This window comes from Pristis pectinata, chromosome 1 (assembly GCF_009764475.1).
Source record: "Pristis pectinata isolate sPriPec2 chromosome 1, sPriPec2.1.pri, whole genome shotgun sequence".
In the NCBI taxonomy this organism is placed as follows: Eukaryota; Metazoa; Chordata; class Chondrichthyes; order Rhinopristiformes; family Pristidae; genus Pristis; species Pristis pectinata.
Genome location: NC_067405.1, coordinates 8894748 through 8907595, shown reverse-complemented (window position 1 = coordinate 8907595; position 12848 = coordinate 8894748). Strand labels below are relative to the sequence as shown.

At 42.6% G+C, this 12848-nt stretch overlaps 1 protein-coding gene across 1 annotated transcript in view; it reads left to right on the top strand.

The window, feature by feature from the left end:
- Positions 1–12364, top strand: part of pdia5 (protein disulfide isomerase family A, member 5) — a 125375-nt gene extending 113011 nt beyond the window's left edge. The window contains exon 17 of the mRNA XM_052026965.1: positions 11343–12364. Coding sequence (XP_051882925.1) covers positions 11343–11423 — 81 coding nt within the window. The 3' untranslated portion in view covers positions 11424–12364. The remainder of the gene's footprint in view (positions 1–11342) is intronic.
- The last annotated feature ends 484 nt before the right edge of the window (positions 12365–12848 follow it).

The window sequence follows — 12848 nt, the reverse complement described above, 5'->3', positions numbered from 1 at the left end:
AATAATCTGAAAAACATTTAATTGACAGTAAACCGCTTGGGGCGTCCTGAAGTGATGTAAGACATTACAGTCATAGAGCATTACAGCACAGAAACAGGCCCTTCGGCCCATCTAGTCCACGCTGCCTGATCTTCTGCCTAGTCCCATCTACCTGCACCCGGACCATTTCCCTCCAAATCTCTCCCATCCATGTACCTATCCAAACTTCTCTTAAATGTTACAATTGAACCCACATCCACCACTTCCACTGGCAGCTTGTTCCACACTCGCAGCACCCTCTGAGTGAAGAAGTTTCCCCTCAGATTCCCCTTAAATATTTCACCTTTCACCCTAAACCTGTGTCCTATAGTTCTAGTCTCACCCAACCTTAGGGGGAAAAGCCTGCATTCTTGCTGAAAAAGAGATGGTCTCAATGTAGATAAACAGCAGGAGCTATGCCGAGTACTAGTAGGCTGCTGATTTTGACTCGTAGACAACAGCACTTCTGCCCTCCCACACCCCCTCCACATGTGCACATAGAAGGCAAGCAGTACTTCACAAGCAGGGTCTATTTCTGGGGGAGGGACGAGTGAACATTCTGTGTTAGATAAATTCTTCTTGGAAAGCACTTTCATTAGCAAGGCTTAAAATTTATGGCTGTCTAGTTGACTAGTCAACAGACCTTTGTGGGATCCTCCAGAGCTTCAGCATTAATCTAATTGTGGCTACACTTTAACTGATGCTGATGATTTGGAGCCATGTAGATAAGCAAGTAGATTAGGTGGTGGTCAGTCCAACTGTCATTAGTACTTGTCATGGTGTGAGTGGTGTGGATATCTTTGTGGTGTCTAACTCAGATGATAATATTGTGCAACAGGTGGTGATGCTTGGAGAGGAGGTGTTGCCATTGAAGCATTGTGCTTGTCCCTCTAACAAAACAGGGTGCTCATTACAATAAGGCCGTGCTCCAAGCAATTTTTTGGAGTTTCTCCCAACCTACAGGAGCCGCAGAATGTCCACCATTTATGGGCTGCTGTGAAGTCCACTGCAACTTCCACCTGTGAAGAGACTCTTGACTTCTTTACCAGGACTCTCCTGGTGTGAGAATGTCCAGACGATCGAGGATTAATCAATGGCCAACGTAATGTGTTCCTGGATTGAAAGCTCCATCATTTCTTAGGGAAAAGAAACAGCTCTGCAGGTACCTAAAACCAGTCCAGCAGAAAACCCATGAACTAAAGACCAAATGGTGGAGGAGAGAGGACGGAAGGCTCACCAACTTGCTGACAGACATAAAATGTGGATTTTTCAGAGTTGTCAAGGCCATCTATCTAACCCTGTTCTTGACGTGACACCTTTGACTCCATCCCACAGCAATCTGTTCTGTGCAGCACTGCCTTTACTGACCATCAGATTGGAATTGGTTTATTATTGGTATTGGTTTATTATTGGTATTGGTTTATTATTGTCACTTGTACTGAGGTACAGTGAAAAACTTGTCTTGCATACCGATTGTACAGCTCAATTCATTACACAGTGCAGTTACATTGAGTTAATATACAGAGTGCATTGAGGTAGTACAGGTAAAAACAGTAACAGTAGAGTAAATTGTCACAGCTATAGAGAAAGTGCAGAACAATAAGGTGCAAGGTCACAACAAGGTAGGTCGTGAGGTCAGAGTCCATCTCATCATATAAGGGAACCGTTCAATAGTCTTACCACAGTAGGGTAGAAGCTTTCCTTGAGCCTGGTGGTATGTGCCCTCAAGCACTTATACAGTGAAAAACTTGTCTTGCATACAAATTCATTACACAGTGCATCAAAGTAGTACAAGGTAAAACAATACAGAATGCAGAGTAAAGTGCTACAGAGAAAGTGCAGTGCAGGTAGACAATAAGGTGCAAGGTCATAATGAGGAAGATTGAGAGATCAAGAGTCCATGGGCCATGTCACACCCAAAAAGCTAACAAGGCCTTAGGAGCAGATTCTGCTGTAGTTCTAAAGCTCGGTGGCGAGTAGCTTCAGTCATAAATCACAATCTCATTGTTCACATCTGGGAAGAGGATAAACCAGGGGACCTCTCAGATGTCGTAATCATGATCATCTTCAGGAAAGGAGACAAATCCAAATGTGGTACCTGCAGAGGAGTCTTCCTTCCACAAGTAAGTCATCCTCCAAGGTCCTCCTCGAACACCTCCTCCCACTGGCCAAAGAGCTGTTCCCTAAATTGTAAGGTGGATTCCACTTATTTAGAGAAATACTGGAATGATCTTCACTGTGCGACAACTACAAGGGAAATGCAGGGTGTAACACCAGCCACTGTATGTGGCGGTTTTCAACTCCTGCTGTTTGGACTATCTATGGAATAGTCTTCTCAAGTATGGCTGCCCACAGAAATTCGTCTCCACAAGATACAAGTCATGATCCTAACCAATGGGTCTATAATAGAGCTCAGTGAAGACAAGTGTCAAACAAGACTCTGGAAAGTGTAGGGGTAAGGACACAACCTTTCTCATTGCACTTTGCACCTCACCTTCGACAACCCCACTGTGGGTGCAGAGCTAATATTCAGGACATGGAAAATTGAGCTACTTCTGGTAACCACACTTCAGAACCAAGGTTGATAGTCAAGCTGCAATATGCAGATGATTGTGCTTGGCAGCCAAGCTCCAGGCCATTATTGACTCATTCATATAGCAGTACAGGAACAGGCTGCACTGTTCTATGTTCACTGAAGCATGTGAGGTATGGGCCTTACATTAATCCTACAAGATAATGGTCCTCTACCAACTGCCTTGCTGCAATATACCTTCTCTCCACAATAGAAGTTCATGGCAAAATCCTGGAAAACATGGATCACTCCTCATCTTGACAGATGTAGGAAGAGCCCTGGCGATGATGAAATTCACCATCGCTTTTAATGCACCAGCTGAGCCTTTGGTCAACTGAAGAAAAGGGTATTTGAAGATCAAAGCCTGAGATAGCATAAAGTTCATGGTCTACCAGGGACCAGTGATCCCTGCCTTTCCATATCCTTCTGAGACCTGGACTACCTACAGTACTGGAATGACATTGCCAGCACTGTCTCTGCACCATCCTCCAGATTCAGTAGAAGGATAAGTGAGCCAATGTTGATATTATCTCCCAGACCAACATCCGTAGCATTGAGCTACATTAGGCTAGCCTCGTTACTTGCGTGCCCAGTACCAGACTCCTGAAACACACATTACCAGGCAGAGGAAAAGGTTCAAGGATGCGCTCTAACCTTCCTTGAAAAATGCAACTTCTCCTTTGACTCCTGGGAATCTCTGTCCCATGGCTGCTCAAAGTGGAGGAGCATTAAGGATGGTATTGAGGGCCTCATGTCTACGCATAAGGAACACACGGATCCCTGCATTAAGCAACAGAACAAGTAGACAATCACCTGCCTGCCCCATCTGTAGAAGAGTCTCCAGTTCCCATTTTGGCCTCATCAGCCATCTCAGAACCCACAAGGTCAGAGTGGAAGCAAGTCACCCTTGATCCTGAAGGATCACCTAAGAAAGAGTCAACAGAAACAACCTTAATGAAAAGAGCATTTTCAGTATCAATTACCTCTCAATACTTACAAAGAACATGCATTAATTTAATAACTCAGACGTGCTTTTCATAACATTAAATATTTTGTTTTTATATGGCATTTTTGTTGAATTTATATATGTTACCCTAAAAAGTGCTTCTCAAAATGAATTACTTCTCAAAGTACAAAGAATTAATCTGTTCTTATCCTGAATGATTGTTTGAGGAAAAATGTAAAAAGTTGCAAGCTTTCACAGCAGATCTCTGTGTATGTGCAAAGTTACTCTTTTTGCCCATTATCCATTATGTTCTCTGATCTGCATTGCGATGTGTTTTTCCGCGCATTATATACAGGATTCAGGCTTTGCTGATAATCCAGCCAATTTCTCCAGTGTGTCACTGATTCACACAGAGGGGGATCCTCCGAGGCTCCATTCAATCCAACAACCACATACATTTACATTGCCTGTTAACATAGCGACACTTCACAAATGTTCAATTAGATAGAGTTTATTACACAACTCTAGAAGGAGGCATCAGGATAGATGACCAAAAGCCAATGAGTTAGTTTTGGGCAGGAATTCTAAAACATTGGACCTGGCAGCTGGAGCACAGCCACCAGTGACGAGGCAAAGGAATCCAGTAATGTTCAATAAGCCAACCTTGTCTGAGCACTAGAGAACTATTAATTCAATTTACATGGCCCCTCTGATGTAGAAAATCATCTTGTGGCACTTCACGGTGGTATCGTTAACCTAAACATTGAGTCATCTGAGATATCAGGGAAGGTGACCGAAAGTTTGGTGAAAGAAGGATGTCTTCAGAAGTAGGGAGGCAGAGTGTTTTTAGAGGGAATTCAGGAGTTTTGGGCAGCTGAAGCCAGACTGCCAGTGGTGCAGTTGTTATATTCAAAGGCGAACAAGCAGTCAGAATTGGAGGAGCACTTGGAGGTTTGAGAACTGGAGGAGATCACCTCTGACAGTGAGGCTTGAGAAATAACAGTTTCAGAGTGCAAACACGATGAAAATGTTAAATTTGAGTCCAGTTTAGGCTGGTGAGTGCGAAAGTGATGGCTGAATGTTGGAACATAACAATTAGGGTCAGAAGTCGACAATCTAGCCTGCTTTGCCTTCAAACAAGATCGTGGCTGCAAACTTAAAAATGAATCCAAAATGCTCTGCAGGCATATGAACAGCAAAAAGGTGGTAAGAGGTGAGATAATAAAATTCACAGACCAAAAAGGAAATCTCTTGGAGACAAAGGACAAGGTTGAGGATCTAAAGATGTGAGGATGTTGTTAGGGCTTGAGGGCCTGAGTTATAGGGAGAGGTTGGGCAGGCTGGGACTTTTTTCCTCGCAGTGTAGGAGACTGAGGGCTGACCTCGTAGAGATGTATAAAATCATGAGGGGTATAGATAAGGAGTAGATACGCAGTCTTTTTCCAAGGAAAGGGAACCAAAAACTAGAGAGCACAGGTTTAAGGTGAGAGGGGAAAGATTTAAAAAGGACCTGAGGGTCAACTTCTTCATGCAGAGGGTGGTATGTATATAGAACGAGCTGCCAGAGAAAATGTTAGAGGCAGGTACAATAACGACACTTGAGACATTTGGATAAGTATATGGATAGGAAGATACAGGCAAAACGTGGGCAAATGGGACTAGCTTTGGTGGGCACCTCGGTCAGCATGGATGAGGGGCCAAAGGGCCTGTTTCCATGCTGTATTACTCTATGACTCTGTGTCACATCAGCCTTTACCAGGAAAGATGATGCTACTGGAGTCTCAGCAAAGGAAGGCTTAATTTAGGTTCTGAATGGTCTAAGAATTGATGGAGAAGGTAGTGTAAAGGCTAGTTGCATTTAAAATGGATTACTCACTTAGTCCAACTGGGTTACATCCAAGGTTGTTGATGAAGGTAATTGCAGAGGCCTGACCTTAATTTTCCAAATATCTTATAGTTTTGACAATAGAGCCTGGGGACTATAAAACAGCAAATGTTATACCTTTGCTTAAAAAACTGTAGGGATACATGCAAATAACTGCATTTTGTTGTAACTACAGTGGTGCAAGACGTCCTGGAAACAATCAGGGACAGAAGTAGTAGTGGCAAATCACATCTCGAACTTGATACAGTCTTTTGACGAAATAAAGGTTGATGAGGAAAATGATATTGATGTACTGTATATATTGACTTTCAAATGGAGTTTGATAAGGTGCTGCATAATCGGCTTGTCATCAAGATTGAAGCTGATGGAATAAAAGCTGGGATAGAAAGTTGGCTAAATTACAGGAAACAGTGAAGGAAGGTTTTTTTTGTACTGGATAAAAGTGTACAGTCAAGCTTCCCAAAAGTTAGTACTAGAACTGCTGATCATAATGCATGCTAATGACTTGGATGTATGGGGCAACTTTCCACATTTGCAGAAGATACAAAGTTAGAGAGTGAACTATGAGGATGGTAGTAACAGCCTTAAAAGAGAAAAAGGTGGATAGGGAGCAGAACTCTGTAGCAAATATAATTCTGTGGTGCATAACTGTCTGCCTCTATAAAGTATGACAATTTGCAAGAACAAAAAGAGACAATATAAACTGGAGGACAATTCTAAAACGGTACAAGAAAGAATTGGGGTATTGAAAGTGGCAGAAGAGGTTGAGAAAGCTTAAGGTAGCAGGAGGGATTCTGGGCCTTATAAACGAGGCATCAAGAAGGAAAGCAAGAAAGCCAGGACAAACCTTTATCAAACACTGGTTCAGCCACAAACAAGTGTTTTCAGTTCTGGCCCCATGCTTCAGGAAAGTTGTAGAAGTTTCAGAGACGATGCAGAAAAGAGGGACTTTAGTTATAAGAATAGACTGGAGAAACTGGGGTTGTTCTCCTTGGACATGAGGTTGCCAGGTCATCTGAGAAAGGTATTTAAAATAATGAATGATCATAGACGCAGTAGATAGAGAGAAACTGTTGTCTTTGGCAGGTGGATCTAGAACTAGAAAACATCTTGACAACTACAAGGCAGGTCAGGAGAATGATGGAATACTCTCCACTTGCCTGGGTGAGTGTAGTGCCATCAACACTCACGAAGTTTGATACCACCCAGGACAAATCAGCCCACTTGATTGGCACCCCATCCACCACCCTGAACATTCATTCCCTCCATTACTGGTGCAGTATCTACAAATTGCACTGGCCATTACTCACACAAACTACTCCCAACAAACCTGCAACCTCTACAACCAAGAAGGACAAGGTCCGCAGAGTGATAAGAACACCACCAGGTTACCTTCCAACTCACACACCATCCTCACTTGGACATATATTGCCGATCCTTCATCATTGCGGGGTCTAAATCCTGGAACTCTTCTGTCCAACAGCCCTGTGAGAGTACCTTCACTAGAACGATTGCAGTGGTTCAGGAAGGTGGGTCACCACCACTTTCTCAAGAGAAATTCCGGATGGACAATAAATGCTGACCTTCCCAACAACCCCCAAACCTGAAAATGAATTTTAAAAATAAATTGCTTGCTGTACCTCAGTACCCTTTCTGTGATTCTTGAGTGACCTGATGTAAGCTTTGCATGTACTTGCATCTGAGGTTGGAAGGTGGGAAACCAGTCAGAAGAGCATTAAAGTAACAAAAGAATAGACAAAGGGTTTTTGGCAGTAGATGACTGAAGAACATAAAAGGGAGATACAACAGCTATAAAAGCTGAATGAGCTCAAACAATTCCTAGTCTATGTTGAGCCTTCTAATCTCAGCAGGAATCCAATGGACTACATTTCCTGTGGACTAGGAGGGTAACAATGAGCCAAATTGGTAAATTGGTAAATTTGTTTATTATTGTTACATGAGGGGGGAGTTTAAAGGCAACGTGTGGGGCAAGTATTTTACTCAGAGAGTGGTAGGTGCCTGGGATGGGTTACCAGGGGTAGTAGTGGAAGCAGGCAGTTTGATGGAGTTTAAGAGGCTTTTAGATAGACACATGAATATGAAGGGAATAGAGGGGCAGGGATGATATACAGAAGGAGGACATTTAGTATAAATTGGCATCAAGATCAATGGGCTGAATGGCCTGTCCGTTGTGGTACTGTTCTATGCACCAAGATACAGTGAGAAACTTTGTTTTGCATGCCAATCATACAGATCATTTTATCACATCAGTGCATTGAGGTAATATAAAGGAAAACAATAACAGAATGCAGAATGAAGTGTTACAGTTACAGTGAAGCGCAGTGCAGGTAGGCAGTAAGGTGCAAGGCCATAATGAGTTAGATTGTGAGGTCAAGAGTCCATCTTATCGTACTAAGGGACTGTTCAATAGTCTTATAATGGCAGGATACAAGCTGTCCTTGAGCCTGGTGGTACATGCTTTCAGACTTTTGTATCTTCTGCCCTGTGAGAGGGGGAAGAGAAGGTCTAGCACGATTATGTTGGCTGCTTTACTGAGGCAGTGAGAAGTGTAGACATTTCCATGGAGGGGAAGCTGGTTTCCATGATGTGCTGAGCTGTGTCCACAACTCTTTCCAGTTTCTTGAGGTCCTGGGCAGAACAGTTGCCATGCCAAGCCGTTATTTGCAATGGCTATCTGGCAACTGTGTGTGCAGGAATGTGGGTGCCAGGAAGATCAGGGTTGTGTGCTATGTCCAATCATTTCCATCCCACACATCAAGCAGCCTACAAGCATGTAAGGCAAATGGAATTAGAAGCTAAGATCAAAATACTGCCGATGCTGGGTGTGCAAGAAATATACACAGCAGGTCAGGCAGCATCTATGGAGCGAGTAACGAGTTCAGGTTGAGGCCTTTGATCAGAACTGGGAAACATTAGAAACAGAACAAGTTTCAGGTTGCAGAGAAAACGGAGAGGTGGGGGGAGAACAAACGGGAATGTCTGTGATGGGGTGAAGACCAGGCGAGATTGAGTCAGACAAGTAGTGGTAGTACCAGCTGAAAGAGGGTAGTAAATGGCTGTGTGGAGGAGGTGCATTTAGGAGATTAACAAATACCAGAAGAGAGAAATTAAAATGAAAGAATGAAAGGTTAGGCATGAGACTGGAATGGCTGATTATTCTGAAATTATAAAGTTTAGAAGGCTATAAAGTGTCAAGTTGGAAGAAGAGGAGCTATTCCTCAAACTTGCATTGAGCTTCGTTGGATCAGTGTAGGATGACAGAGGCAGAGAGTTGGAAGTGTGTGATCAAGAACGAATGAGACAGGCCAGGACCACCCTTGCACACAAAATGGTGCTCTGCACAGTGACCACCTGCATTTCCCATGTAGAGCAGATCGTAAGGTGAGCAGTGAATGCAGTGCACCAAATTGGAAGCAGTGCAAGTGAATCATTGCTTCACCTAGAAGGAGTATTTGGGTCCCTGGATAACGCAGAGGAGGCAGAAGGGCAGGTGTTGCATCTCCTGCATTTGCTCGGGAAGATGCAGTGAGAAGAGGGCCAGGAGTTGCTGGAGATGAAAGAGCACCCTGGAAGGACTGGTCCTGGAAAGGTTGGGAGGGGGAGATGCATCTCACTGTGGCATCATATTGAAGAAATAATAAACAGAATGTGTTGTGGCAGAGAATCAGGACATGAAGCCCAAGCCCTTGAGACAGCTCTCCAAAAGAGTTCATCAAATCCCACACAAGGTCTTTACACTTAAATAAATATGCACTTTTTTCTAAAAATAACTTTATAAAGTGCATGTTTATTGAAGCTTTTTAAAACACAAATGAAAATACTGCCTCTTCCACCACTTTGAGTTGAACACTTTCTCTGTGTAAAAAAAAAGTTCTTTCATTCTAACAATGATGATCTCAAATTTTGTCCTTTAATTACTGACCAATGAAAATGGATTTTTCTTACTTAACTCACCAAAATTGAGCATAATTTGGACCCTCCCCACCTCCCCCCCCCCCCTTAAATAAATGTTCTCTACACAGTTCTGCCTGGATTTTCTTGTGCATCCCTACTGTATTCCTTCTGTATTTTTGGCATCACGGGAATGTTTAGTACTGAGTCACTGCAGAGTAGAAGAGGTGTAAAAGTTAATGAGGAAGCAAGAACAAACCTTTAAGTAAAATCACTGAAAGGGGAGGAGAATCCATGCTGATATTATAAGAAAATACTACATAGTAACTCTCTCAACTATCTTTAAGGAAAGAAAATTGATGCTGTGGATTAGACACTGGGCACAAATCCAGACAAGCCTGCTGGTTGCAAGGTTTTCTTAAACAAACTGAATACTCTGCATCCGCTTCCTTGTAAACTAAGAAACCACTGAACAGCTTTAACTCAGATTTAATATCAATTAACACTCACCTGTTGTCCTGCTGAGAGAAGCCACAGAATGGCTAACGGGAAAAATGGGCATAGATGAAAATCACTATGATGCTGGAGGAACTCAGCAGGCCAGGCAGCATCCATGGATAAAAGCAGGCAGTCAACGTTTTGGGTCAGGACCTTTCTTCAGGAGACCCTGCAGTCAAGTCCAGAAGAAGGGTCCCGACCCAAAACGTTGACCACCTGCTTTTCTCCACAGATGCTGCCTGGCCTGCTGAGTTCCTCCAGCATCGTAGTGTTTATCATCTAGATATTCCAGCATCTGTAGTCCTTTGTTTCTCTAAAATGGGCATAGATACTGGTTAACTCTCCATTGACAGTGTCAAGTTCAAGTTTATTGTCATGGGCATACATACCGAGGGTAAAATGCCATGAAAATTAGCTTTTTGCAGTAGCAGTACAGTACATTACAAACACGACAAATGTAAATTACGTAAACTTAAATTACTCGACAAAATAAAAATAATGATGTTAGTGCAAGTTGAGGGAAATATAGTCTAAAAAGTTGAGTTTATTGTCATGTGCACAAGTACGATGAGGTACAGGTACAATGAAAATCTTGCTTGAGGAAGCATCACAGGCACGTAGGTACAGACAGCACACAGAACATAAATTATACATAAACTATATAAGAGTGAAGAGAGAGAGAGAAAAAGAGTGTGCAAAAACAAAGTGAAAAAAAAAAGACACAATCATAGACATCCATTGTAGTGCAAGAAGTGGTCTATAGTGTTCCATTACTGAGGTAGGGTTAGAGTTGTACGAGTCATAGAATAGTCCAGCACAGGAACAGGCCCTCTGGCCCACAGTGTTCTGCCGAACTAATTAAAAGTAGATTCAAGAACTGATGGTTGTAGGATAGTAGCTGTTCCTGAACCTGGTGGTGTGGGACTTCAGGCTTCTGTACCTCCTGCCCAGTGATAGCAGCGAGAAGAGGGCATGAACCGGATGGTGGGGATCCTTGATGATAGGTGCCTCCTTCGTGAGGCAGTGCCTCCTATAGATGCTGTCAATGGTGGGGAGGACTGTGCCCACGATGGACTGGGCTGTGTCCACTACTCTCTGCATCCTCTTGCGTTCCTGTGCGTTGGAATTTCTGTACCAGGCCATGATGCAACCAGTCAGGAACAGTTCATCCATGTCCGAGACATTGTTGATGCAAACTACCCTGCAGTCAAGTTGGCGTGAGTATTGCTGGGTGAATGCAGTGGAGAACAATTCAATTCCAACTACAGTCTTCACATCAGTGAGTGCAATCACAGAAAAAAGAAAAGAAAAATACCTTGGAAAGATGAAAATTTCACTTGTATGATCTGTGTCGGAATAGGAATGAAGCAGTCTCTGTCAATGCTTCAATGTATTGAAATGTTTACAACAAAGTCTGTCAGCAGTCCTGCAGCACAATAGAGAGGTGTGATAAATCGTGTTTAAAAGAAATGTTCACTAGTCCTTTAGTGCGTTCTTGTTTCTAATTTCAGGAAGATGGTTTCATCAGTTACATCAGGCGAATGAAGGGGCAAGACCATGAGAAGACTGTGAAGACAAGGGAGGAGTTGTAACCTTGCGCACCTCGCTTGCCACTGCACTGTGACAGAGCCCTGTTTCCATCACTACTGTACTGAAACTTCACACTTTCCAAGGACTGAGGGTTTTAAAAAATGAAGAGTTAGCAATTTACAAAAAATAACAGTGGATCATTTGCAGTTCTTTTTTTTTAAAAAAGAGCAGCATGGTGCTGGGAGAAAAGTATAATTAGAATTTGAATGTCACATTACCCGCTCGTGTTCAAGTACAAAGTTCGTGACTAGTGACCAACTGGTATAATTTGTCCTGTGCCAATATTACCAATGCCAGACTTACACCCCTGCTGTCTGCAAGATCCTAGTTATAGGATACTTCTTAAGAGGATACAAAAAGGGGTTCAATAAATGCAGGAGAAAGCCATTCCTTCAAACAGTTTGAAGACACGTGTGCAGAATGTGGAACCAGGCTAAAGTATCCATCTGCCTTATTAAACTCAGCTAGAATGGGCCGTTCTTGCATACCAACAAGGAAGCATTACATCTGGACTGCATCAGTCGATCTCTAGCTCGTGTTCTATGCAAATGTTTTGTAGCTGCGGGTTTTCTACAATAAGGTCCATAAATTCGCGTGAGGTTGTCTAAGGTTGCTGGGTTTTCATTTGGAGGGTGGGGGTTAGGTTCTGGGGTGGGATCAGAAGCAGTTACAAGTTTTAATCAAATTGCTCAGGGATGACAGAAGAAAGGTCCAAATGCAGCAAGTTAGACGTGATTATGATTGAGTTCCATGATTCTTTGTGGTGTTGGGATTACTTGCAACAAATTTGGTAAGTAGAAAACCAAACAAAATGGAAAAGTTATCAGTACAATTTCAACCTTTGGATATTGGTCCATTAATGACCAAATATTTTTGGATTGCATGTTGAAATATGGAAAATTTAACCTATTGAAGAAGTCTAATAAAGTGAGATTTGTGTTTTACTTGTGCTCATTTTGAATATTCCACTGCTGGCCAGGATTTCATGGATTGTATATCAAAGTGATTATCATCACAGGTATAAAAAGTGAAGGCATTCCAAACACTAGGATTTATCTTGTGTCACATTCCTCACCGGGTTGAAATGGATTAACTACCAGGAATATTAGTTGGGTTAAAGATTCTTAATATTTCTAACTTCATCTGTACCCATTCCCCGCTTGAGTCAGTTTATCGCCCTCTGCTTTATCCCATTGCTTGACCGGTTCAGTATTGTTAACTAATGTAGAATTAGGAAGCAAAAAGGCAGGTATTCAGTCTGTCATGCCTGTGCTAGCTCTTCTTGTTATTCCAGTTTTTTAATCCATTTTTGCAGGCTGATCCAGCATTTAATTGCCCATCCCTAGTTGCCCTTGACACCTGAATGGCTTGCTATGCCAATTCAGAGGGCAATTAAGAGTCAACCACATTGCTGTGGGTCTGCCATC